Below are 25766 nucleotides of genomic sequence, written 5' to 3'. Positions count from 1 at the left end.
GGTGTGGAGGGCAAGAAAGAGGCGCGACGGAGACGCGGCTCCTCTCGCTCTCCAGCGTCCGCCTCTCGCTCCTGTGGCTCGGGTGAGGCATGCACAGCGTGTCATTCCGGCGCGTGAGTCTGCTCGAAGCGCTCCCCGCTCGCCCCATGCCGGTGTGGACCAGACTCGCCCCCCTCCTCCTCCTCATCAGCTCCGTCCGACTTCCTCGCTCCCCTCGTCCGCCGCGAACTCAGGGCGGGCTCGCGCTTCAGTCACGTGCCTCGGCAAGCTCGCCGGCGTGGCTCGAGCGTTCGCGCCCGCACGCACCTCTGCGTACGCGGACAGGAGACTCCGGCTCGTCAGGCTCGGTGTCGTCGCTTCGCTTCTTGCTCCCGCTGTGTCGCTTGCTTGCTTGCTTCTCGTGCTCGAGCGACTGCCGCACAATGTCGAACCAGCAACCGCGCATGTGCGTCCCCCTCCCGCCTCGTCTCTCGTCACCGCGCCGTCGCTCACTTTCTCGCCCTCTACAGCACCTTGCGGCCACCGCCTCACCGCGACTTCCTCCAGGGCTACCCGGGCATCCCGGCGTCCGACCCGTCCACCGATGCCGTCCCGACGCCCGACCCTCTCTACCCGCTCCCACACGTCCTCCGCCGGCAAGCTCACCTCTCGGGCACGGTCGAGGTGCGCGCCCCGCTCAAGGGCCTCATCCGCTGCAAGTTCCTCTCGGTCGAGCTGGAGAAGATCGAGGTGGTGCCGCCGCCGCCCAACAGTGCGTTCCTCTCGCCTCCTCTCGACGCGCGCACGACACCCAAGGACCTCACAAACTTCCTCGCGCGACCGCAGCCGACCCGACGACCAAACCCAAGGCGACCGACCCGACCCGCAAGGACAACCGCTACGTCGAGCTGATCGGCGTCGGCCCCAACAAGCTGTGGGAGGCCGGCGTCAGCGAGGGCGCCGACGTGCCTCGGCCCGCTCTCGCCGTCGTCGACAGCCCGCGCAAGAAGGGCCTCAAGGGCCTGTTCTCGTCGTCCAAGGCGCACAAGGCGCCTCGCCAAGACGACGACGACGACGACGGGTTCGACTACATCCCGGACGGCAACTACCCGTTCTCGATCCCGCTCCCCGAGGGCCTGCCGCCGACCGTCGAGCTCGACTCGCATTATCACGGCGTCGCGTACCAGATCGTCGCGTCGCTCTGCATCAAGGGCAAGCAGTGCGTCTCGTCTCTCTCTCACTCTCGATGCGCCCGTCGAGCCCTCACTGACTGATCCCCGACCGGCGTGCGCAGGGGCCTCCTCAAAGGCGCGCCCAAGTCGACCATCGTCATCGCCTCTGCCGCCATCCTCCTCAACAAGGCCGACATCCTCCCGACCTGGCCAGCCTACCAGCCCGTCCTCCCCTCGCCGCTCCCGCCCAAGCTCCCCTGGGCCGCTCCACCCGGCTCGGGCGAGCTGACGCTCGGCGAGACGCGCGAGGCGCGCCTCGCGATCCGCCGTCAGGACGGCACGGCGGGCGAGGTGTGGATCAAGGCGACGCGCGAGGCGCTCGCGTTCGGGCCGGGCGACGCCGTGCGCGTGTTTGTCCAGATTGGCTGGGGAGGCGAGAAGCCGATCAAGGTGCGTCCCTCGCTCTCTTTCCCTCGTCCTCTCGGCTCGATCTCGAAGTGACTCTTGGTCCGGCCTGCAGCTTACTCGGCTTGACGCCGTCTTGCGCGAGACGTTGACGTACCGCCACCCCTCGCCGAGCAACCAGAACTGTGCGTCGACCGTCTCCCTCCCTCGCTCGAACCTCGTACAGACCCTGACCCGCCCTGTCTCGCTCGCAGACATCGTCCGCTCGCCGCCCAAGGTGACGGCGCTCTTCACGGCCAACGCGAGCGTGTCGCCCGACCCGGACAACCCGAGCGCGTTCGCCGTCCTGTACGAGAACGAGCCCGTCGCGTTCGACCTGAGCGGCGTCGTGCCCAACAACCACACGCGCGTCACGGTGCGCACGGCCAAGGTGCGTCCCCCCTCTCTCTCTCTCTCTCTCTCTCTCCTCTCGCGGCATCTCGACCGGCCCTGACGAGTTCGAGCGCCCCGCAGCACGTCGACGTAGCGTACCATCTCAAGGTGCGCGCCATGCTCGAGGGCGGCGACGAGATCTCGGTCGACAACTGGCCTGTCCTCATCGGCGACTGCGACTCGCGCACGGCAAAGGGCATCATGCGCGACATCGGCTGGGTCGAGGGCCTGTGTGACCGAGCGGGCTTGTCGCCCTCGTCGTCGGCCAACTCGGCGCCCGAGCGCGAGCACGAGCAGGCGCACGGTCCCCCTCGGCCCGAGGCGCAGCGCCACGCGAGCACCCGCTCGACGTCGCCGCCTGCGCCGACCATGCGCGCGCCGGTCCGCCAGGACAGCGAGCAGCTCCCGCCGGCGTCGTCGCCCGTCGCGTCGTACCAGGACGCCGCTCTCGAGAAGAGCCGCCTGCTCAAGACCACGTACGGCGCCGCCAATGGCGCCGGCTTCCACGTCGCCAACCCGACCTCGTCGCACGACCGCGAGCACGACGTGGACGACCGCTTCAGCCCCTCGTCCTCGTCATCGCCGCCGCCGCCGCACCACCACCTCGAGGCGCCGGCGCCGATGCGCCCGTCGTTCGGCGCGCTCTCGACGGCCGAGGACGAGAAGCGCAGCTACTACGAGCACGCGACTCGGCAGCGCGACGCGCTCCAGCTGTCGGTGCGCGGCACGGACAGTCTCTCGGCGCCGTCGCCGACGAGCCTCGTCGACCACCACCACGACCAGCACCACCGCTACAGCTCGTCGCAGCACTCGCCGAGCATCGAGGACGACCCGCCGTCGCTGCATCGCGCCGCCATCGTGCACCGCGAGTCGCGCGACGAGCTCAGCCGGCCTGCTGGCGCCGCTCGCGCCGAGAACGACCGCTCGGGCCTGCGGGCGTCGCAGTTCGTCGAGGGCGGGCCGACGTTCGCGACGGCGCACCTGGCGCCGACCAGGTCCAACACGATCATGGCCCTCTCGGGCTCGGACGTGTCGACCTCGACGCCGTCCATCTCGTCACCGCCGTCGCCAGCTCCTCCTCCCGTCGAGCCAGCTCCTCCTCGTGACGCGCCGACGTCGCCCGCCGCCCTCCTCGGTCGCAGCCTCACGACGGCTGAAGCCGAGAAGCGCCGCCTCTTCCTCGACGCCAAGGAGATGGCCCGCAAGCGCCAAGAAGAAGCCCGCCTCGAGCTCGAGCGCCAGAATCAAGCCCTCGCCGAGCTCGACTTTGAGGAGGCCCAGCTCGCGTACGAGGCGCGCCTCATCGCCGAGGCCGAGGACGAGCGGCGCGAGGTCGAGCGCCTTGCGCGCGAGGCGTTCGAGGCCGACCGGCTCGCGCGCATCCGCGCCGACGAGGAGCGGTGGCAGCGCGAGGAACAGGCTCGGCAGGCGCAGGCGCGTGCCGAGATCGACGAGAGGCGCCGGCGCGCCGAGCAGGCCATGCAGGACGAGCTGCGCCGGTTCAAGCAGCACCACCTCGAGGCCGAGCGGGTCCGTGCGGCCGAGATCGAGCGCCAGGCCGAGGAGCGCCAGGCCGAGGAGCGCAAGCGCGAGGACGACGCCAAGCGCGCCATGGCCGACGAGATGCGTCGGCTCGACGACGAGCGCAAGCGAGACGAGCTCGAGCGCAAGTCGGCCGCGGCGCGCAAGGTCGAGATGGAGCGGCAGCGGGCCGACGCCGAGCGCCGCCGGCTCGAGGGCGAGCGGGCGCGCCTTGCCGACGTCGCGAGGCGCCAAGCCGAGGCGGCCGAGGCGCAGAGGAGGTTTGACGAGGAGCAGCGTGCGAGGGCGAGGGCGGCCGAGGAGGAGGACGCGAGGAGGCGGGCCGAGGAGGAGGAGCGGTACGAGCGCGAGGAGGACGAGCGGCGCAGGTACGAGGAAGAGGAGCGTCACCGAGCTGCCGAAGCAGCGGCGGCGGCAGCGAGGCGGGCGCAGCAGTCGAGCGAGGGCATGTCGACCTGTGCGTCCTCTTCCCTCTTTCGCCGTCTCTCCTTCCACCTATGACTAACCCTCTCACTCTCACAGACACTCGTTCCGACTCGTACGACCGCCCGGCCTACCCGACGCCGCCGTCGAACGGCCGCACGACCTCGTATGGCGGCGTCCACCGCGCGCCGTCCGTCCACTCCGTCGCCTCGTTCGCGCCGGGCACGTCGGCCGCCAACGCGACCGCCGAGTTCTACGCCCAGGCCATCGGGCAGCAGTCGGGCCTCAGCGACGAGAAGGCGCGGTATCTCGCGCAGCTGCGCGAGCGTCGCGCTCAAGTCGGCTCGCCCGGCCCTTATGGCTCGCCGTCGCCGCCGCCGACGCACTACGACCCGGCCGCCCTCCAGCCGGCTTACCCGCAGGGCAACGGCTACCCTCGCGCGCCGCACCCGCAGTCGCCGCCGCCGCCGCCCGTCCACCCGGCGTACGACGCCGCACGGACCTCGGCGCCGAACTTGCCGCCCAAGCCGCCTCTTCCTCCGCACACGGCGTCCTCGGCTGCCATCGACCCTCCCGCGGCGACGAGCTCGACGAGCACGTACAAGACGGCCGCCGAGGAGAAGGAGGAGGCCGCCGCTCGTCGTCGGGCCGAGGACGCCGCCGCCGCTGGTCGCCGCGCCGACGAGGCTCGCGGCAAGCAGCCGGCGCTCCCGGTCGAGGACGAGGAGGCGCCGCCGTCGTACCCGGCGCCGCCGGTGCAGGGTGGCTCGTCATCGAGTGCCGCAGCCGAGAAGGCCGAGCTGGAGCGCTGTGCGTCCTCTTCTCTCTCTCTCTCGCCTCGTCAGCGTGGACGTCCCGCTCACTCCCTTTCCTTGCGCCCAGACTACTCAGCCAAAGCCGCCGTCGACGCTCAACGCGAAGAGCCTCCTGCTCCGCCGTCGCACCACGGCGCTGCGACCTTCGACCGCTCGCCCCTCGCCTCGCCCGTCCCGACGTACGAGCCCTCGCACGCCGCCGGGCCAGCCTACCCGGCGCAGCTCGACCGCCACGCCCTGCGCGCATCGACCAACACGGTCATGACGAGCTACTCGGACAACTCGTCGCACGAGCTGCACCGAGATGCGAGCGTCGCCGCCGGCAAGCGTGCGCAGCGCCCGCCGTCGTCGTCGGCGGCGAGCGACTCGTTCGGCTACCCGGCATCGTATGCGCATGGCAGCCACGGCCAGTTCGGCTCGCTGCGCATCGACGGCAATGCCGAGTTCGACGATCTCGCGCAGCAGATGGCGGCCGAAGCGGCCCGTGCGCACGGCGCGCCTCCTTAGACTCTTGGCCCCTTTCTATTTCTCTCTCTAGCGTTTTTTCTCTGTGCAACGATCGCCTCTCTCATCGTCGCACTCTCGCGAGAATTATCGGAAGAGGACCGAGAGAGCAAGGAAAGGCTGCGAGGCATGCAGGACGAGAGCAAGAAAGGGAGACGAGGAGCAAAGGAGGGGCAACGAGGGGGAATATCGACGGGCGAGCGACGAGGGGGTATATAGGTCTACGGCGGGCGGGTGCGACAGAGGAGGGGACACGAGGAGGGAGAGAGGTGGCGGGAGGAAAGAGGGGTACGAAAAGGAAGGGCCGCGGCGAGCGAGCGAGAGCTACCGCTCCCACACGCGCGCAGTCCCGTCGGCTCCAGCAGTGACGACGGCAGAGACGGCGCCCTTGCCGCCGTGGGCAAACGCGACGGCGAGGACGCCCTCGGCACCCTTGACCCGGTGCGTCGACGCCTCCTGGACGCACGTGAGCGACGACTTGCCGGCGCCGGTGCAGTCGACACGCAGGTTCCACATGCGGAGCGACGTGTCGTGTGAGACCGAGGCGAGGGCGATGCGCATCTCGGAGCACGATGACAATGCCTCGAGCGACTCGAGCGAAAAGGCGGAGGACGATGTCGATGCCTCGGGCGAAAAGGCGAGCGAGGTGACGCCGTCGAGGTGGGCGAGGGACGAGACGAGGCATTCGCCTGCGGGCGACGACGACAACGGTCAGTACGAGAGGTCGATGAGAAAGAAGAAAAGGAGGAAGCGAGCGCACCTGTTTGCAGGTCAAAGATGCGGATGAACCGGTCCTCGTGGGCGGTGGCGACGAGCGACAGGTCCGCGTCCACGGCGAGCGCGTTGATCTGCGTCTCGGGCGTGCCATCTGCGTGAGAGGAGGGGTACGCTGTCAGGTTGCGAGCTCAAGGCAAGGGGAAAGGGAGGAGAGAACGAGAGGACGCACCGGCCGACTCGTCCGCCTGGATGCGCCTGACCTGGCGACCGTCCTCGGCGTCGAACACCTTGACGACGGCGTTTTGGAAGGCGACGACGAGGTACTCCTTGTCGCCCTGCGAGTGCTCGAGCTCGGCCTCGGCGACCGCGAGCGCCGTCGGCGTCGGGACCTGCGCCGGACGCTTGCGGAGCGAGCCCTTGGCGGGCTCGACGACGCCGTAGGTCCAGCTCGCGAGGCGAGCGCGACGGCGCCAGTCCCACACCTGGATCGAGCCGTCGGCCGTGATGCACGCGAGGCGGTCGCGCGAGAGCGACGCGAGGCCCCAGACGGCGTCGGCGCCGGGCTCGAGGACGCCCTGGGCGAGCGACGGGTCGACCGGGTCGTACGTGTCGTGCGAGGGCGACGGGAAGGCCCAAACGCGGATGGTCGAGTCGAGCGAGGCCGAGAAGAGGAAGGGCTCGGCGCCGGGCGAGGACGGGCGCGAGACGGCGACGGCGGTGATGGGCCCGATGTGCCCTCGCAGGGTGACGACAGGCTCGAGGTCGCCGCGAGAACTGCGCACGAGCTTGAGAGTCAGTACGACAAGAGAAATAAAGAGAGGGAGGCGCGAGGGGACGCAGTCAGACGCACCCGGGCTTGCCGACCACGTTGGGCCACAGCTTCAGGACGCCGTCGTCGCCGCCCGTCACGACGAGCTCGATACCGTCGACCCGGACGGAGGCGACGACGCGTACGGCGTCGAGGTGGCTGCGCAGGACCCGCCTCGGCTTGAGCCGCTCGCCCTCGCTCAACCCGACCGTGTCCTCCTCGCCGCCCTTCTTGCCGACGCGCTCCTTCTGCTTCTTGCCGCCCTCGCCGACCCCCTCGCCCTCCTCGTCGTCGGCCGTCGCCGCCTCGAGGTCCCACTCCATGGCATCGAGCTCCTTGTCGCCGCCCGCCCCGGCGCCGGCGCGCCCGGCAAAGCCCGGGTACGCGCGCCTGCCCGCCTCCTGCAGCTTCTTGCGCCACTCGTCGCCTCGTCCCGCCGCGCCACCAGCCGCAAAGATGGCCGTCGGCGCGTCGCCCTCCTCCTCGCCGACGCCCTCGTCCTCGGGCGCGCCCGCCGCCGCGCCGGGTTCGCCGCTCAGGCCCGACGAGGCGAGGACGGCGGCGAGGCTCTTGCGCTGCCCTCGACCGCGCGAGAGGGTGCCGCCGGCTCGGCCGATGCTGGCTCGGGAGGCGTCGAGGATTGAGGGAGCGGGCTGGACTGTCCGCGAGCAGTCAGTACGCGCGCACGAGTCGAGGGACGAGACGAGGCGAGAAAGAGGAGACGCACCTCGTCCGAGTCCTCCTGCGACGCGACGTCCTTGTCCTCGACCTGCGACTCGTCCTCGCCGTCCTCGCCCGCAGTCGCGATGAGCGCGACGGCGTCGTCAGGCTTCTCCTCGTTGGCCTCGGGCGCGGCGTGCGCCGCCTGGAGCGCGAGCTCCTCGGGCGAAAACTTGACCGGCTCGGCCTTGGGCTCGGGCTCTGCGTCGTGCTCGCCGTCAAAGTCGAGGTCGGTCGAGGGCTCGACGTCGTTCGACGACGACGAGGACGGGCCGGCGCCCTTTTCAGACGCGGCGCCAGGCGCAGCGTTGACGACCTCGTCCTCCTTGACGAGCGGCTCGGGCTCGGCGACGACAGGTGCGACGAGAGGCAGCTCGCGCTGGCTGATGAGGGCGCCCTTCTCGGCGGCGAGGGCGGCGCTGACGTCGTCGGGCTTGTCCTCGTTGGCCTCGGGGGCCGCGAGGCGCGCAATCTCGGCGTCGAGCGCCGCGTCGTGGCGCTGCTTGCGCGACTGGCCCTGGAGCTGGTGCGGGTTGGACGAGCGCGAGAGGGCGCCCGGGCCCTGCTGACCGGGCTGCGAGATCTGGCGGCGCAGCGGGACGAACGCCGAGGGCGGGTCCGACGGGAACGACGTGAGGAGGTCGTGATGCGGCGCCGGCTTGTTGGTCGACGAGCTCGACTCGGCGGCGGGTGCCGGCGACAGGACGGCGGGCGCGCTCTTGCTCGGCGTCGGTGCCGAAGAAGACGAGGGCGCCGAGGACGTCTCGCCGCCGGCTGCGAGCGGCGGCACCTCGCCCGTCTGGGCGCTGCCCGCCGGCGGCGGCGCGAGGTTGATGACGCCCGGGGCGCTCGTCGGCGGGACCTGGTCGGGGAGGACCTTCCTCGGCCTCGGGACGCTCGGCGCCGCGTACGAGTGCGCCGCGAGCGGGTTGAGCGTCGCCGAGCTCGTGAGGTACGTGATCTCCTGCAGGCACTGCTTGAGGTACTCGCGGCTGCGCGCCTTGCCGCGCGGGTCGCGCGCACCGGCAGACGCGGCGGCGGCGCTCGCGGCGCTCGACCACGTGCCCGTGTTGTGCCCGTTGGGCGCCGCCGCCGGGACCGACAGGCTGTCGCCGCGAGCGTGCGCCGGGACCGATGACGAGGCCGTCGAGGTGGACGTCGAGGTGGACGGCGGAGGAACGTTCGCCGACGGCCCGGGCGTGCTCGACGAGGCGGCCATGGGCGCCGACTTGAGCTGCTCGCCTCCCGGCGACACGGGCGCCGAGGCCGACGAAGCAGGCGTGTCCTTCTGGAGCGCGGCGAGCTTGTGCGGCGGGATGCCGCCGACCGCCGCGAGCGAGTCCTTGCCGAGGGCGGGCGTGCCGCCAGGAATGGGCGAGGCGGTGCCAGACACGGACGGGGTGCCGCCGAGCGCGTTGGTCGTCGACAGGAACTTGGAGCTGCGAGAGGGAGACGACGTCAGGCCAAGGGACTTCGACATGAGCCCCGACCTCGCTCGGAAGAAGAGCAGGCTCGAGGGCACGAGAAGGAACCGGCCCGACGTACCGTTCACCGCGCAGGGCCATCTCGAGCATCTTGCACCGCCTGCCCAAGCTCTTGAGGGCCGCCTCGTTGCCGCGCTTCTCGCCCTCGAGGAGCGCGATGCGGGCGCGCATCTCTGCGCGCTCGATCTCCCACTCGTTGCGATCGCGCGCGTACCGGCGGTGCTCGCTCTGGAGGAAGTGGAGGGTGGCGGCGAGCGTCATGGGCGGGTAGGCCGACTGGTTGGTCGGCGGGGGAGGGATGGCGCCGGGAGCGAGCTGCTGCTGCTGCTGCTGCTGGGGCGACATCTGCTGCTGCTGCTGATTGCCGGTCGGCGACTGCTGCTGCTGCTGGTGGCTGGACTGCATAGTCGAACCGCCGTCGTTATAGCCGTAGCGCTGCTGCTGCTGGTCGCCCGTGAGGGAAAAGGCCGAGGGCGGATTCCAAGGCAGCATGGTCGAGGTGGCTGTTGCGAGACGGGGGAGAGGGTCAATGGCCTGCTCGGTATACAGGATCGGGGAGCTCGTGTCGAGGCTAGAAGGCAGGATGCTGCTACTGGTGCCCTCCCTCGCCCACGAGCTGGTGCACCGGGCGAATCATCCGACATGGGGCAGCAGGTCCCCCTCGACCGGGCTCGCGGCCGTCACAGGCTCGCGGGCAGGAGTCTCGAGAGACAGAGAGCTCCTCTAGAGCTCTGACATGTGTCTTGGACACCTCCCTTGCCCGCTCGGCGAGTCGGCGTAGCTGCACACCCCGCCTGACCCTCATCGCCCAAACCACCGTGTCGGCCGACCACCGCACTGCACCGATGGGCGCCTCCGAGAGCGCGAGAGACCTTGTGAGGAGCTGCGAGACTCACTGTGCTGGTGCTGGTCCTCGCGCGAGCTGTAGCTGTCGGGTCGAGGATGCGGAGGCGAGTGACGAGGAGGGGAAGGGGGCGACGCCGGGTTGCGGGGCGCGGTCGTGCTGGCGCGGTCGGCGAGGCTCGACAGGTGCACTCGCTGGTGGTAAGCTGCGCTGTAGAGCAAGGCGCGCGAGCTGGTGCGGGTCAGAGCCGAGCCGAGCGGACGAGCGGTGGACCGGGCCAGCTCCTCTCGCCCTCACGCTCTCGCTTGCAGGCGCGGGGAGCCTACATGCAGCTAGCCTGGCACTCGCTCGCTGTGTCGGGTCCGGCTGGGCCGCCTGCGCTTGCGCTTCCCGCTCCTCGTCCTCGCTGCTCCTCCTCCCTCTCGAGTCTCTCTCGGCGCCGCCTCGGCTTCTCGCGCGACAAGCCGTCTCTCGCTTCGAGCGACTCGAACTGGTACCTCGCTGGCTGCTCTAGCCGAGCGCTCGAGGCCGCACGAGCCGAGGCAGGCGACCACCTCCGCTCATCGCCGACCCGTTCTCGCGCCGCTCTCCTCCTCGCTCGGCCGTCCACTCTCGCATCGACCTGTAGCTGCACTTGCTCTCCAGCTACGTCATCCAAAGTAGATGCGCTCGCCCCGGCGACCCATCAACCCGCTCGACGCCGGCCTGCGCCCGCCAAGGCTGAACGTCTCCTCGCTCCTCTCGGGCCGACGCCGCGCCAGCTCGGCCTTCTGCGGGTCCTCGAGCGCCATCGTCAGGTCCTTGGACGGCTGTGCGAGAGCGAGAGAGGGGAGCGCACGTAGACGGCGAGGGCGACCTTGTCGACGGGGAGGGGCGTGCCTGCGAGCGGGTCGTGCGCGAGGGCGCGAGGGCGGTCAGGAGGGTCCGACGTTCCCTCGTGAGCGAGACGTGGACGTACCGTCTCGCTCGTCCATGCGTACTGTACAGAGAAAGCGTGAGCAGGAGTGTCGACAGGCCGACAAAGAGAGAGCGCGAGGACGCACTGAAATCGCGGATCATGCGGGTTGACATGAGCCCTGCGTACAGCTCGACAGCTCGCTTGTAGCTTTGCATCTGCGTTAGGCGCGGGACGAGTGTCAGTCGGCGTCGAGGAAGAAAGAGAGAGAGGAAAAGAAAGTGGGACACACAAGACGAGCCAGCTGAGCCTGAAGCTCTTTGCGCTCCGAGGACGACGGGCCGCCACGTGCCAGGTCGTCGTACACTGCGAGAGTGTCGAGGAGTGTCAGTCAATCACGCTCTGTGATGGCTGTGCTACTCGCGCGAGGACGCACGGGCCACCACGTGATCGTGAGCGTCGAGCGCGCGGCGGTGGAGCGTGTCGTCCTGCGTGGCGCCGAGGGAGCGTCAGTCCAGGCTGGCGCAGTACGACCGAAGAGAGATGGTCGGACGCACGAAGTAGTGGCACGTCAAGCGGTAGATGTTGTAGGACGGATTGGCGCCATGCGCATCCTCTTGGGCGCGCCCTGCGAGACGTGCGACAGGTGAGCGGGCGCTTGGACCTCGACGAGTCGAGGACAGCGCACAATAGTGACCTATGGAGCTGCGAGTCAGTGTCGGACTGAGTACGAGAGGGCGAGAAAGTGCCGACGCACAGAACGCGGCGAGGTTGACGCTCGGGTACTCCTCGTAATTGTCGCGCAGGTCTGTCCTGAGACGATTCAGGTACTGTGGCAGCTGCGCGGGGAGGCAACGAGTCAGGTAGAGCTCGTCCTGCTGAGCCAGGGTGCGAGAGTCGGGACGCACGACAAGGTCCGCTCGGGCCGGTTCATGCTCGTCGCAGACTGCGGGCGCAGGCCGTCGTCAGTGTACGACTCAGACAGGCCGTCTTCTGAGAAGGAGCTCGACTCACGAAGTAGATCTACAGGTCGGGAGGGTGGCGAGGGACGGACGGGGGAAAAGAGTCAGCGCACGACGAGGGCGAGACGAGGAAGAGCTGGGGCGCACATTCGAGGCGCAGCTTCCTTGCTGCCGGCGACTCGTGCACCAGCATCTCGACGCACGCTAGGTGTCGAAGAGCAAGGACGAGAGAGGGAGCGACGAGGCGCAGGTCCGCGGAACCAGCGTCGAACGTCGAGCCCCTGTCCGCGCACGCACCGCTCCCCCGCCTCCTCTCGGAATCTCCTCGCGGCGCGCACGATCGCGGAAGCGCCGGTACGGACAGCGTGACGAGGCAGCCACGGACGATCGAGCCAAAGCGGCGAGCGACGCGAGCCCGGAAGTCGAGCGAGACGCGCTAACTATTGCGAACGAGCGAAGAGAAGCAGAAGCGGGCTGCGAGGCTGTACATCTCTGCGTTCCACTCGGTCGAGCGAGCACCTCGCCAATCTAGACCGCACCCGCACCAGCCTCCTCCTCTGCCGCCGCCGCGCCCGCACCACCGCTCGGCGCCGCGCCGTCGCCGGTGAAGATGGCGTCGCGCGACGCCGCCGCCTGCGCGAGGCGAGAGCGCTTGCGCTCAGCCTCGGCCTCCTTGTCCTCCTCGATCTTCTTGACGACCGCCGTCAGCTCGTCGGCCGTGAGGTTCTGCGGGCGGGAGAGGCAGAGAAGGTGAGTGCTTTGGCCCCGGCGCGTTCATCTTTTCTGGCCGGCGCCGCAAGGCAGCGGCCCGGAAGAGAGACCGAGAGAGAGCCGACGACGCACCCGCACGCTCCCGAACCCGTCCATGACCGCCAAGTCGATGTTTGCCGCGCCGGTCGGGACGACCTCGAGGAGGGCCTTGACGGCGAGCTGGATCGTCTCGTCGGTCGAGAGGTCGGCCTTGTACTGCTTCTCCAGGAACTCGCGCACCGTCTTGGACGAGCGACCGACCGCGTTCGCCTGCGTGCAGGAGAGGGGTCAGCTCGTGCGGCTCTCGAGGCGCGAGGAGGCGGGGCGGGAAAGAGACGAAGCTGGTACGAGGAGGAGGATGGAGAGGTAGAGGAAGGGGGCGCACCTTCCATGCCGAAAAGATGCCGCTGGGCTCGGTGAGGTACAGGCGAGGGCGAGGGTCGTCGTGGTCGAAGCCGATGATGAGGCACGAGATGCCGAACGGACGCACACCTCCGGACTGCGTGTACTTCTGCGAAACGTGGAGTGTGCGTCAATACTCTGCCAAGAAGCGCAATCCAGCGACACGCGTTGCGTGGACGCCGGAGCGGGCGAGACGAGGGCGACGCACCTGCTGGATGCCGGCGATGTGGCGCGTGATGTACTCGACCGTGACCGGGTCCTCGACTGTCAGGCGGTGCGACTGGCACTCGATGCGCGCGCGGTCGATCAGGATGCGGGCGTCGGCGGTGAGGCCTGTTCAAAGAGGGCACGCGCGAGGTCAGCTTGGGACAGGACGACGGGGGAGGGAGGAGGAGAAGAGATGGGCGTACCGGCAAAGCCGAGGCAGATGTGGTCGTCGAGCATGGCCGTCTTGCGCACCGTGCGCGGGTCCTGCAGCTGGAGGACGCTCTTCTTCTCGACCGCGAGGACGACGCAGTCCTTGCCGCGGACGCCGACCGCGCAGGTGCCTTTCCGGACGGCCTCGAGGGCGTAGTCAACCTGTGTGGCAGCGAGTCAGTGCGAGGCTCTGTGCGGTCTGGCTCGGGAGAGAGTGCGCACCTGGAAGAGGTGGCCGTCGGGCCTGTCGTCAGCGGGGGAGACGAGGTCAGCTCTCGGAACGACGGCTGTGAGGGGGAGGGAGAGAGGGAGTGGGACGCACGCAAAGGTGGTGAGTGCCGTGTCGTAGCGCGACATGGCTCGGGCACTGGCGGAGTCGTTCGAGGTGGGGAGCTGATTCGAGGTGGAGCTGGAGGGAGATGAGGACGAGGAGGGGTCAGCTCATGCTCGAGCGCGACAGACAGGGGGCGAGAGGGTGCGCACCGGTGGTAGAGAGCTGCTGAGCGTGTGCTGTACTCGCTCGAGCTAGTCGGAGTGGAGAGCAAGTTGGATCTCGTCTCCCTCTCCTCGACCGCCGCCGCCGACGACGACGACGCGCAAGCTCCCCTTGTCCTCGCGCTCTGTGCGGCTCCACTGTCTCTCGCTTGCTGCACCAGCTTGACTGCGCTTGCAGCTACCGAGCGGCGCACCGCTCCTGCTCGCGCTGCTCTCGCTTCTCTCCGCCTCCTCGAGCCCTCGTGACGTCCTCGCTCGACTCGCAGCCGGATCTCTCGTCCTCGCACGATCGACTTGGGCACAGATTTGTACTGCAATTCGCTCGTCGTCCACGCCCCCTGCCGCAGCTTGCCCTCGGACCCTGTGCTGCAGCTCGCCCGACTCGCTCAGAGGCTCATGTCGCCAGAGGGCGACACGAGGATCTTGACGTGCGCCTCGTTGTTGTGGACGAGCTCCTCGAACCCTTTCTCGACGAGGTCCTCGAGCGGAATGACGCCCGTCACAAACGCCGACAGGTCGATCGTCTTGAGCGCCTCCATGACGGCAGGGTGGTCCATGTAGTAGCACGACGAGCCCAACAGCTGGCGCTCCTTGAACACGACCTCGTTCAGGTCGACCTTGGGCGGGCGCGACCACACGCTCACGTTGAGGAGCGTGCCGCGCACCTTGAGCGACCGGATGCCGGCGTCGAGCGCGCGCTCGTTGCCCGCCGCCTCGAATGCGACGTCGACGCCCTCGTCCGAGCCGGTGAGCTCGCGCACACGCGCAGGGATGTCGTCCTCGAGCGGCGAGAACAGGTGGTGCGCGCCGGCGAGCTTGGCCTTGTTGCGGCGAGTGGACGACGGCTCCGAGATGATGACGGTCCTGCACCTCACAGAGGATCAGTGCGGGTCCTTCGTCACGAGAGAGGAGAGAGAGAGAGCTCGACGCACGAGGCACCTTGCGCGATGAGGACCTTGACAAGGAAGCAGCCGATGGGCCCGGCGCCGAGCACGAGAGCCGACTGGCCCTTCTGGAACCCGCTGCGACGGACGGCGTGAGCGGCGACCGCGAGCGGCTCGCTCATGGCCGCGATCCGGAGCGAGACGTCGTCCGGGACGCGATGCAGGTACGCCGCCGGCGACAGGAAGTACTCGCTCAGGCCGCCGCCGAGGCCCGAGATGCCGACAAAGCCGAGCTTCGAGCACGCGTTGTTGCACCCGCTCCGGCAGGCGTAGCACTCTTTGCAGCTGATGACGGCTTCGCTGTGGATGACGACGGGCTCGAGGGTCAGTTCTCGACTCTAGAGAGAGAGGAGGGAGCAGGAGACGCACATGACGACGCGGTCGCCCTTCTTCCAGTCGCCCTCGACGTTGTCGCCGACCTCCTCGATGATGCCCGAGAACTCTGCGACCTGACGATCGTCAGTGGGCATGGACTCATGCGGGGGAAAGACGGGCGCACCGTGACCGAGGCAGATGCCGTCCTTGAGCGAGCAGCCGGTGACAGGGTGCGGCACTTTGTCGGGGACGAGGATAGGGCCGGCTGTGTGTGCGCTCGAGTCAGCCCGGGTCCAGGTGAAACGAACGTGTCGCTCAAGGAGAGGTGCTTACACTCGTACTCGTGCAAGTCTGCAAGAGGGAGAGGCGAGGGAAGTCAACTTGGGAAGGTCGACGAACCCGAGGAGGGAGAGTGGGCGCACCTGTGCCGCAGATGCCACAGCTGCGGGACGCCGATCTTGGTAAGTGCTGCTCGCGGGTCGCAGAGAACGGCTCGACGCACTACGCGACCTTGACGAGGCAGTGGCCGGCCTTGACGGTCGGCTTGTCGACCTCCTCGATGCGGATGTCCTTGGCGCCGCGGTAGATGGCGGCCTTCATGTCGAGCGTGCGAGTGCGTGTGTGGCGAGGTGGTGGAGCTGCGCGTTGATGGTGGAGAGAGGGAGAGGAGCGCTCGTCGGCTTCCCCGCAACCCTTGGTCGGCGCCCCCACTTCGAGCTTCCGAACTCTCCTTGACCGCCCGGCACAGCCGTTTGTGCCCCGCCGGCACGTGCTCTCCTCGTAACGTACGCGCAGCGATGTCCCCGCTCGCGCCCGAGGCTGCCGGGCGGCAAAGAGAGGGAGAATCGCGAGCGCCGCTGAGCCTGAGGAGCTGGCGGGCTCGCCGGCGCATTTTGCAAGCAGCTCTCGGCGACGCAGCGACGCGAGACTGAGAACGTGCGTCTATCATTGCGAGAGGGACCCGCGACCGGCGCGAGAAAGCTCGTCCTGGAACCTCAGGCGCGCTCCTCCTCGTCCTCGAGCCTCGAGCCCGGTCGACCGTCGTCAGGCCGCGCTCGCCTCCTTGGCCTCCTGCGCTCGCAGATGCTTGAGCACCTTGACGGCGAGGCGCTCCCTCGCGGCGCTTGCCGTGCCCGGCACCGACGGGAGCTCGAACCGCAGGCCCTGGAGGACGACGTGGACCTTGTGCGACGCGCCGTCGGCGAGAGGCTCGTGGCGGAGGAGCGGGATCGGGAGCATCTTGGCGAGGCAGTAGGCTGCGTGATGGCGCAGAGAGTCAGTGACGAGCGCTCGAGGGGAACGAGGGAGGGAGAGGGGAACGAGAGCGGGCGCACCTTTGAGCGCCGAAACCGAGGGCCCGTCCATGACCAACCCATGCGCCGATCCCGCCACGCCCGCCGACCTCGACGGGTCCACAGCAGCCGCCTGCTCACCAGGAGCGACGGGCGACCGCTGCGCGACCTGTGCCGTAGCCGGCGCCGCAGACGGGATGAGCGGGTTCCTCGCGACCTCGGCCCTCGCCTCCTTGTCCCGCTTCTCCTTCTCGCGCGCCTTGTCCTGCTCGACGGCGCTCGCGAAGGTCGCGGCCGTGGCGGCGCCGAAGCCCCCGTACGTGGCTCTGCTGAGCGCGGCCTGCTCCTCGCCAGAGCGGGCCGTCGACATCTGCTTGCCGCGCCGAGGCTTCGACGACGCGGTGGCCGAGTGCGACGACGCGTGGGACGAGACGATGTCGGTGGCGGCAGGTGGGGGTGGACGGTGGCGGGCATGGACGAGCTCGAGGGCGCCGGCAGAGAGAGCGGCCTGAGCGGCGGCGTCGCAGGCGGTGTCGTGGGTCGCAAAGGAAGGGGGAACGCCGAAGGCGCGAGTCGCAGATGAGAGGGTATCGAGGGTAACGATGACGGAAGCTGAGAAGAAGGAGCCTGCGAGGGACATAAAGAGTCAGTGGCTGTCCTGCTCGAGGCCGCCGAGGTGGACGGGACCAGTCGAGGACGAGGACGGCGCCGACGAGCGCACCCTTCTGGACCAACCGGTACCTCGGCACGACGCTCGCGTCCTTGCCGAGGACCACCGCGCACCCGTCCCTCAGCTGCTGCACCGCCGCTCCCGCACCGCCGAGGTAGCCCTCCTTGACGACCTGCTCCTCCTCGTCCTCCTCCTCGAGCTTGCGCTTCGCCCCAACGACAGCGACGGCGGCATCGACGTCATGAGCAGCTACGACGGGGGCAACAGGGCCCTCGCCGCCAGCCTGCGAGACGTCGCTGCCCTCGCCGGCGCCGCCAGAGCTCGCCCTCGGGGCCGTCACCGCGGCAGCGCTCGCGCTCGTGCTCGTCCCGGCATCCCCTGCGAGTTCCTGACGCCGACAGCAGCACTCGAGCCCGACGAAGGCGGGCGAGGGTGAGCGCCGCCGAGCCGTAGCTGGTCGACGAGGCCGTCGCGGACGGCGATGGTCGCCGCGGCTTCTTGCGCGTGCGTGCGCGAGGGGTGCACGGCGTCGGAGGAGAAGGAAATGACGGCAGGCGAGGACGAGGACGACAAGGAGGAGGAAGACGAGGGAGGGCCGAGCGCGATGCGCAGGGTGGCGCCGAACAAGCTCGCTGTACGCGCATGTCGAGGTGAGTGGCTTGCCCGGCTCGGCGACGACGCGCAAGACACAGACAGAGAGAGGTGGACGTACAGTTCGAGTCCTGGAACACGTCGTACTGCGGCAGGCCGCCGCTGCCGAGCTGCGCGAGGCAGACCTGGTCGAGGAACCCGACGGCGCTCTCGCCCGGCGGCGGCGCCCTCACGCTCAGCGCGCCCGCGCTCCCGCCCGCTCCCTCGGCAGCCGCCCACGGCGACTCGAGCGCGCCCTGCACCACCTGCGCCGCCTTCCTCGCGCGCTTGCCCGCCCCGCCGCTCGGCCCGCTCGACGCCTCGGCGCCGCTGCTCGCCGCCGACTCGGGACCCTCGGTCCTGCGCGCGCGCTTGACGGCCTTGGCCCTGCTCGGCGGGTCGACGTCGGCGGGCTTGATGAGGTCGAGGACGCGAGAAGAGAGGGCGAGGCGGACGGCGGCCTCCTTGGCGGCGGCGCGCGTCAGGGTCGAGCTCGAGGGCGGGACCGTGTACGCCTTGCGGAACGTGTGGTCGATGCGCACGTCGACAGTGCAGCCGTGCTGCTTGGTGCGGCCTGAGGAGGCGACGAGGGTGAGTGGACGGCGACGAGGGTGACGTGGAGAGAAGGGACGACGCACTGCCCGGCTGCTCGGCGGTCTTGTACTCGAATTTGAGCGGCGCCGAGTTGCCCGTCCACTGCTGAACGCACAGGTTGAGGTATGCCGCCGGGCTGCAGAGCGAAAGGTTCGTCAAGGTCCATCATCGGCGGGAGAGAGAGAGAAGGGGGGACGCACTTGTCGAGCGAGTCCAGCTCCTCGTACGGCACCGTGCCCGCCCTCGGCGCGCTCTTGACGCCCCCCTCCTCCCTCTCCTCGCGCCTCTCGCGCTCGCGCCGCTCGCGGTCGGTCTTCCTCGCCCGGAGCTCGTCGGCGCGCTTGACCTGGTACGGCTTGAGGACCTCGACGACGCCGAGGCGAAACGCGAGGGCGGCGCACGAGGTGCGTGCGTGCGCTTTGGTGTGGTACGAGGCCGGTACCGAGCAGGTAAAGGGCTCGGGCGCGACGGGCACGGTCGAGGTGGAGGAGGTCGACGGGTCGTCGACGGGCGCGGGCTCGGGGAAGGTGAGCTTGAACGTGCACGACAGGAGCGGGTTGCTGGACGAGCCTGCAGGTGACGCAAAGTATGAGCGCACGACGAGAGACTAGGAGAGCGAGAAGCGCGGACGCACTGTTGTCCCTCGAGGTGCCGAACGACCAGTCGACGAATTTGTTGACGCCGCCGAACGCGCTCTTGACCTCGGCCTGGAGGAGCGTGACCGGGTCCATGGCCTCCTTGTCGCTCGCCTCGGCGCCCTCGGCCTGTTTCTTGAGGAGGACGGCGCCTTGACCTCCCGTCGCGTCGAACTGGAGGTACCCGCCCGACTCGCGCTCGAGGCGCTCCTTGAACGCGCGCTCGTACTGGCTCGAGACGCCGGCTTCGAGGGCGAGGCGGGCGGCGGCGTCCTTGGCCGAGCGGTGCGAGGTAAAAGTCGTCGGCGTGAGGAAGGTGAGGGTCGAGGTCGGCGAGACGGGAACGGTGAGGCGGCAGGCGTGCGTCGTGTCTGTGCGCCAGAAGCGAGGTTGCAGTCAGTCCGTCGGTAGAAGACGACGGACAGACAGAGAGCGGGCCGAACGACGCACTGAGCGAGTCCTCCTCGAACTCCCACCTCACCGGCTCGGCCATCCACCTCTCGCCCTCGGCCCGCAACGCCTCCCACGGCTTCTCCCCTCCCGCCATCGCCCCGATACGCTCCTTATCTTCGCGCTCCTCGGCCGCCTCCCTGTCCCACCCGACCTGGTCGCGGAAAGCGCGCGCGCCCTCGTGCGCCTTGGCGGCCCACGCGAGCGCAAAGACGGCGTCGCGGGCGGCCTTGCGCGAGGGGTGCGTCGCCGGGGCGCTGAAGATGCGAGAGGAAGAGTCGGGGAGGGTGAGGGTGAGGGTGCAGCCGACGAGAGGGTCGGCGGCGGGCGTCGTGGTCGCGGTCGAGGCGGACGAGGATGGGGCGACGGGCGACTGGTGGTACCACACGTGCGGGTGGTGAAGCTTGGACACGTGCTCGTTCCAGTACTGCTCGAACGGGCGGGCGAACCTGTGCGGGGCAGCAAGACGGCCCAAGCCGGTCAGGCGAGACTCGAAGAGCGCGGCTGGACGGTAGGGAACGACGCAGACGCACGATTTCTCGCCGGCCTTGTCGACATCGGAGCTGTGCCCTTGAGCGACCTTGAACGTGTTGCGGCGACCGCCGGAGCCCGCCGACGTTCTGGCGGGTGCACTTGACGCCTCGACCGCGGTCGTCAAGTCGCGCTTGACCGGCACGCCGACGACCTCGTCCTCGTCCTCGCCGTTCTCCTCGAGGTCGGCGTCCTCGTCCTCGCGGTCGTCCGGCTCCGCCATAGCCGCGTCCTCATCGACCGGGCCTGCTGCCGCAGCCGTCGCCGCACCGGCGAGGACGCTCTCGGCCGAGGCGAGGTGCGCCCAGTCGGGCTTGCGGAGGGGCGTAGCGGCGACGTCGTCGTCGTCGGTGCTGTCGCCGTTGTGGGCGGGGCGAGGGAGCGAGGTGCGACGGCGAGGACGAGGAGCCGAGTCGGAGGGGATGTCGGACGAGTGGGCTGAGGACGAGGCGAGGGCGGCGGCGGCGGCGTCTTCTTCCTCGAGCCTGTGTACCACCACGTCTCGACGCATCAGTTCTCGTCCATCGGGCAAAGAGAGGCGCTGAAGAGGTGGGCAGAGAGGCGGGGCGCACCGGCGGTCGTCGTCGTCCCTCTGGGCGTCGTCGATTTCGCCTTGGAGCTCGGCGATGGTGCTGACGCGGTGGGCGCCGATAGACTTGAGGGCGTCGTGGACCTTGTAGAAGCGCTGCTGGTCTTCTGGAGCGGCGGGGAGGTCGCCCAAGGTCGGGGCGAGGAGCGAGCGCGGGAGGTGAATGGACGGCGAGGGGGCGACGACGGCGGCTGGTGCGGGGTCGGCAGGAGCTCGAGCAGGCTTGTCGAGCTCTGGACTGGTCTCCATGGCGGTGTTTGGAGAGCGCGCGAGGTGCCGGAGCGAGAGAGGCGGACGCCGAGGTGGGGAGACGGCGACGAGCTCGCCCTCTCCTCCACTAGCGAGAGCGAGTGCAGCATGGATGACCAAGTAGGCTGAAGAAGCTACAAGCACCACCCAAGCGCGCTCAGGCGAGAGACGAGAGGACACCGGCTCGCTCAACTCGGCGTCACCGCCCTCTCTTCCTTCCTGCTCACTTGCTCTGGCTCTGGCTGCCAGTCGAGCCCAGCACATGCCCGCGCAAGATGTCGAAGTACGTCCCTGTCCGCTCGCCTCGCCCGCACAGAGCGAGACTGACCCGCCTCGAACTGTCATCAGCCGATCCTCGTCGCAACTATGCCCGACGTGCGCCCTCTCGCGTCCATCCTGCGCAGCGTGAGCTTCAAGCATGTGCGTCGGCCTTCTCCCCCTCCTCGAGCTGCCCTTGGACGTCGAGCTGATCTCGTCGCCTCTCCTCCTCGTCCTTCCTCCTCGCCCGGCTCATGTGGGGTCCACCGTCCTCTCGCTCTCTGCGGCACTCACGCTCGACAGCAAGCCACGGTCAAGATCGGCGTCGAGGGCCTCGTCGTCACCGTCGAGGAAGGGCGCTCGCTCCAAGGTGCGCACCTCCCTGTCCCCGTCTCCCTCAACGACTGACGCCCTGCTCGCACCGACAGCCCACGCCTACATCTCGCGCGACGCCTTCTCGACCTACGACTTCTTCCTCTCGCCCGACAACCCAGCCGCCTACGTCGACGCTCCGGCGCCCCGCTCGTCCGCCTCGCCCGGGCCCTTTTCGCCCTCGCAACCGCCCTCGTCGCCCCCTCCCGCCGCCGGCGGCGGCGCACCTTACTGCCAGCTCACCGTCTCGCTGTCGACCGTGCTCGAGTGCCTCAACATCTTTGGCAACGCCGGCGGGAGCGCCAACCCGTTCAAGCGCGAGGGCGAGCGGCCGGCCGGTGGCGACGGCGGCGGCGACGACGAGGGGGCGGCAGGTGGAGGGTGGCGGGGCCGGCGTGGGAGAGGCAGGCGCGGCAGTGAGGATGGCGAGGAGGGAGGGCGGTACGGCAGGAGGGGCGGTGCCGCGCAAGACGACGGCAAGACGACGTCGCTCAGGGTGTCGTACGCCGGCCAGGGCGAGCCTCTCGTCATGCTGTGCGTCGCCCACGTCTCTCTCTCTCCTTCGTCTCTCACAGTCGCCTGACCGAGTTCATGAGCGCGGGCTTCGCAGGCTTGAGGAGGGCGGCATCGTGACGCGGTGCGAGATTACGACCTACGAGCCCGAGGGCCTGCTCGACCTCGCCTTTCCCGACAGCGACAAGGTCCAGCGCATGATCATCAAGGCGCGTCCCTCTCTTCCCTCCCTTCTCCCCTCGCCGTCACCGACTGACCCCCTTGCTCTCGCCCGCACGCAGTCGGACGGCCTGCGCGACGCCCTCGCCGAGCTGCCGCCCTCGTCCGAAAAGCTCACCTTCTCCTTCTCGCCGCCGTCCGAGACGCACGCCGGCGCTGGCTCGAACGCGCGGTACGGGTCGTTTGCGGGTCGCGGTGCGGGAGGGGCAGACGAGGAGGAGGAGGTGCCCGTCTTTCGGATCGAGAGCGTCGGGACGATGGGCAGCACCGAGGTGCGTCGGGCCTCTCTCTCTCTGGCCTCTCGCTTCCCCTTTTCAGCGACGACGACTGAGGCTAGCGTCCGACGCGCAGATGGACTACGCGGACGACAAGGACGTCCTCGAGGCGTTCGAGTGCGAGCACCCGATCCGCAATACGTGCGTCCCGCGCCGGCTCGTTCCCTCCTCCTGTCGAGCGTCGTATTGAATACCTGCTCGTCTGCAGGTACACATTCTCGCACATTCAGCTCACCAAGCACGCGCTCGCGTCGGCCATCAAGGTCGTGCGTCCCCTCTTCCTCCCTCCTACCCTTCTCTCCCGCCGACCTAACCCTTCTCCCTTGCCCCTCCTCTCCCCTCGCATTCGACGCAAACCCACTCTCTTACCGTCCCAGTCGATCCGCACCGACCAAGGCGGCCTCATCTCGCTCCAGTTCATGATCCCGCTCTCGCCTCGCGGCGCGAGGGCGAGCGTCGCAGAGGGCAAGATTGGCTTTGTCGAGTTCCTCGTGCGTCCCGAATGCTCTCTGTCGGCTCTTGGTGCGATCGGGCTGAGACTGACCAGAGTCTCGAGCCTGCAGTGCGTCCCCCTCGATGATTACTGAGCGTCGCGAGCTTCCCTCCTGCGGCTCGCCGCAACGTCTTTCTCGCCCCGAACGTGCTTGTTGTACGCCCTACTTGCATTGCAGCCCGTTGATCGCAGACCGCGAGCGTGTGCGTCGAGAGAGAGAGACAGAGAGAGAGCGCTCGGGCCGCTCTCGTGCGCTCGCTTAGTTCGCGCGCAGTCGTGGTCGCATACCGCTCTCGCACAGACTGAGGATGTCGCCGCTCTTCCACAACCGCAGCTCGTCGAACGCGAGCAAGGACCGGCGCAGAGAGTTTGAAAGCCAGCTTGCCCGCCCTTGCTCTACAACTTGGCCCCTCCTCCCGCCGCACTCCTGACGAGGTACCTCCCCCCCTCCCACCTCACCTCTTCCGTGCTCGTCCACCCCGCGACGTTGAGCAGGATGTCGAACTCGGCGAGGACGGAGCGCATGACGTGGCGCACGCCGGCCTCGCCGCTGATGCTAATGTCGTAGACCCAGGGCCGACCGAGGAAGACGAACTGGGCGCCGAGGGCGAGGGCTCTGTGAAGTGCGAGGGGCGAGAGGGAGGAGGGAGATTGAGGGAGGGGGGAAGAGGCAGGAAGGAAAGAGAGGGCCGAGCGGGAGGGGAGGGGCACGAGGAAGGGAAGAGAGTGACGGTCAGGCTCTATAGGACGTACAGGGTATCGGAAACCGAGAAGCAGAACGCCGTGTGGACGACGGGCGAGAGGGGAGAGGGAGGCACTTGAAAACGTCGGACGCCGAGCGTACACCGCTGCATCGTCGCACCGCCGGCCGTGGTCAGTGTCACGTCCCGGGTCCTCGCCCGCGAAAGAGAAAGAGAGAGAGAGAGGAGGACGCTCGACGCACGAGTCGAACATGATCGTCAACCTCTCGCCGACGCCCGAGCGCACAATCTCCTCGAGCGCGTCGAGCGACCCGGTCGCGCCGTCGACCTGGCGCCCGGCATGGTTCGACACAACGATGCCGTCGACTCCCGGCGTGTCGGCGGCGCGGCGGGCGTCCTCGACTGAGTGTTCCGGAGCCGGGAGGGACGAGGGTCAGTTTGGGAAGGTCGCTCGGCGAGAGGGAGGGGAGGAGGAGGAGAGGGGCGCACCGCTCTGAATGCCCTTGATGACGAACGCCTTGCCGCCGCTCAGGTCCTTCCACAGCTTGACGAGCTCGGGCAGGTCGGCCCAGCTCCAGGCGCGGCCGTGCCTGCGAGAGAGCAGGGCGGTCAAAGCGTCAGTCGATTGTCGAACACTGGGCGCAGGACACGAGACGCAGAGAAAAGGCGACGGACCAGACGTTGTTGATCCGGTACTGGCCCGCTTCAGGGCTATCGAGGTCCGTGACGCCCTTGTCGGCGCACATGCGGCTGAAGACCGGGTTGGCGCGCCTGAGGTCGTGCCCGACGCCGCGCTGTCGAGCGAGAGTATGTAAGAGGGGCCAATGCCTAGGGTGGGCACGATGGGAGATGGGAGGGAAGAGACGACGCACGTAGAAGGCGTAGTTAGCTGCAGCCTGCACGAGGGGAGAGGACGAGGAAAGGGCGTGAGCGCTCCGCTCGACGCACGCCACAGCGCGCCCGCCGGCGAGAGCGAGCTGACGACGAAAGAGAGGAGCGAGCAGTACACGCACAATATCGCCGTGGCGCCAGCCGAGCTGCCACGAGTCGGTCGTGAGGACGCACGCCTCGTAGCCGTTGTTGACGGCGTCCTCGAGGAGCGAGCGCGTGAGGTCGGTGTTCTGCGGGTGAAGCAGGTTTGTCAGTATCGGCTAGTGGACGCCTTGTCAAAGGTCAAGCCCCACAGAGAGAGAGAAGGAGGAAGAGGGCGAGAGTGGGACGCACATGGGGCCAGTACAGCTGGAAGGGCCTCCTCTGCGCCCTCGCTCGCTCGCCCTCGACTCGACCAGCGCCCCTCGCACCCTCGTCGTGCGCCCTCGCGACGTCGGCGATGGGCTGCGAGCCTGCCGTCGAGAGGCAGTACGGCAGGTTGAGCTCGCCGGCGACGCGCGCAGACTTGAGCTCGCCGAGTGGGTGGTAGATCTTGTCTGTTTCGCGCGAGACAGGGCGAGGGAGATGGTCAGGATCGTGTCGTCGTGTCGAGAGAGAGGGCGAGGGACGCACTGATGCCGATCGGGGCGAAGCCAAAGGGCGCGTCGAACGTCCACGACGAGGTGCCGAGCTTGAGCGTGCACGACATGTCGCGCTTGTTCGTGTCGACGAGCATGCTGCGTTTGTCGAGAGGATTCTTCAGGACGGGCGTCGGGAGGAAGAAAGGGCGAGGAGGAGGGAGAGGCTCGAGAGCCGGCCGACGCACCGAGGGATGATCGTCCACTGGTAGAACGCGTCGCGGTTGGCCTTGTGCGTCCAGCTGATGCCCGCATTCGAGCTCGCGTAGAGCCATCCGCCCTTGGTGGGCGTCTCTTGGGCCTTTTTCTGCGCGCGCCGAGGGGGACGAGGAGAAGTGTCAGAAATCGGGCTTCTCGGTGGGCCGGTCGACGGCGACGAGAAGGGGACGCACCTCGAGCTCGTCTGGGTCGGTGCTGAACTCGGGCAGCTGGCCCTTTTCGGCGCCTCGCAGGAAGATCTCGTGCTGGTAGACGGCGTAGTGGGGCGTCGTGCGCTCGGGAAGGTCGTCGACGTTGCTCATCGTTGTGAGGCAAGGCGTGTGTCGTGGTGCGTAGAGAAGCGAGAGAGCGAGAAGGAAGAGTTGGGGCCGGTCGCTCGGCGCGCTCGGAAGCTCACGCAGGTGCGCGCGAGTCGAGGTGCAGGCGGTGACGTTCCCGCTCGGCCCGCTGAGGGAAAGCGCGCTCAAGAATAGCGACGAGCCCGACGGCTCGGCCCTGGAAGCGAGAGCGCATCAAGGTCGAGGGAGCGTCTCCTTCGCGGTT

At 68.9% G+C, this 25766-nt stretch overlaps 7 protein-coding genes across 7 annotated transcripts; 2 read left to right on the top strand and 5 right to left on the bottom strand.

Annotated features, from left to right (window-relative positions):
• Positions 1-422: 422 nt before the first annotated feature.
• On the top strand, positions 423-5321 carry RHOBADRAFT_55443 (uncharacterized protein; the record flags this gene model as incomplete). Its single annotated transcript, XM_018417852.1, has 9 exons — positions 423-445; positions 510-751; positions 826-1198; positions 1274-1601; positions 1672-1741; positions 1811-1986; positions 2070-3987; positions 4053-4763; positions 4836-5321. The coding sequence occupies 9 exons, from the start codon at positions 423-425 to the stop codon at positions 5273-5275; spliced, it is 4281 nt and encodes a 1426-aa protein (XP_018268799.1). The 3' UTR covers positions 5276-5321.
• A 48-nt stretch (positions 5322-5369) lies between these two features.
• On the bottom strand, positions 5370-9493 carry RHOBADRAFT_55442 (uncharacterized protein; the record flags this gene model as incomplete). The annotated part of the gene is made up of 6 exons (XM_018417851.1): positions 5370-5961; positions 6033-6140; positions 6219-6763; positions 6840-7450; positions 7525-8956; positions 9063-9493. 6 exons carry the CDS (start codon positions 9491-9493, stop codon positions 5597-5599), a joined length of 3492 nt encoding a protein of 1163 aa, XP_018268798.1. The 3' UTR covers positions 5370-5596.
• Positions 9494-12180: 2687 nt separating this feature from the next.
• On the bottom strand, positions 12181-13628 carry RHOBADRAFT_38856 (uncharacterized protein; the record flags this gene model as incomplete). Its single annotated transcript, XM_018413571.1, has 7 exons — positions 12181-12428; positions 12546-12722; positions 12838-12963; positions 13063-13187; positions 13265-13433; positions 13494-13515; positions 13594-13628. 7 exons carry the CDS (start codon positions 13626-13628, stop codon positions 12231-12233), a joined length of 852 nt encoding a protein of 283 aa, XP_018268797.1. The 3' UTR covers positions 12181-12230.
• Positions 13629-14152: 524 nt separating this feature from the next.
• On the bottom strand, positions 14153-15625 carry RHOBADRAFT_46342 (uncharacterized protein; the record flags this gene model as incomplete). The annotated part of the gene is made up of 7 exons (XM_018414771.1): positions 14153-14630; positions 14699-15010; positions 15080-15152; positions 15210-15290; positions 15359-15376; positions 15448-15467; positions 15528-15625. The coding sequence occupies 7 exons, from the start codon at positions 15623-15625 to the stop codon at positions 14153-14155; spliced, it is 1080 nt and encodes a 359-aa protein (XP_018268796.1).
• A 444-nt stretch (positions 15626-16069) lies between these two features.
• RHOBADRAFT_55439 (uncharacterized protein) lies at positions 16070-20665 on the bottom strand (the record flags this gene model as incomplete). The annotated part of the gene is made up of 11 exons (XM_018417850.1): positions 16070-16281; positions 16360-16944; positions 17039-17365; positions 17395-17619; positions 17700-18191; positions 18256-18347; positions 18412-18781; positions 18846-19217; positions 19297-19745; positions 19830-20312; positions 20400-20665. The coding sequence occupies 11 exons, from the start codon at positions 20663-20665 to the stop codon at positions 16070-16072; spliced, it is 3873 nt and encodes a 1290-aa protein (XP_018268795.1).
• A 262-nt stretch (positions 20666-20927) lies between these two features.
• On the top strand, positions 20928-22889 carry RHOBADRAFT_55438 (uncharacterized protein; the record flags this gene model as incomplete). The annotated part of the gene is made up of 10 exons (XM_018417849.1): positions 20928-20948; positions 21014-21085; positions 21227-21293; positions 21352-21829; positions 21906-21996; positions 22090-22299; positions 22379-22443; positions 22511-22568; positions 22680-22793; positions 22866-22889. The coding sequence occupies 10 exons, from the start codon at positions 20928-20930 to the stop codon at positions 22887-22889; spliced, it is 1200 nt and encodes a 399-aa protein (XP_018268794.1).
• A 302-nt stretch (positions 22890-23191) lies between these two features.
• Positions 23192-25525, bottom strand: RHOBADRAFT_46339 (uncharacterized protein; the record flags this gene model as incomplete). The annotated part of the gene is made up of 10 exons (XM_018414770.1): positions 23192-23411; positions 23739-23898; positions 23986-24086; positions 24172-24290; positions 24369-24392; positions 24510-24617; positions 24721-24923; positions 25000-25103; positions 25193-25311; positions 25397-25525. 10 exons carry the CDS (start codon positions 25523-25525, stop codon positions 23192-23194), a joined length of 1287 nt encoding a protein of 428 aa, XP_018268793.1.
• Between the last annotated feature and the right edge of the window lie 241 nt (positions 25526-25766).

Source organism: Rhodotorula graminis (genome assembly GCF_001329695.1).
Source record: "Rhodotorula graminis WP1 unplaced genomic scaffold RHOBAscaffold_13, whole genome shotgun sequence".
NCBI lineage: Eukaryota > Fungi > Basidiomycota > Microbotryomycetes > Sporidiobolales > Sporidiobolaceae > Rhodotorula > Rhodotorula graminis.
Note: the sequence above shows the minus strand (reverse complement) of the source record. Positions and strands in the feature narration are given on the sequence as shown.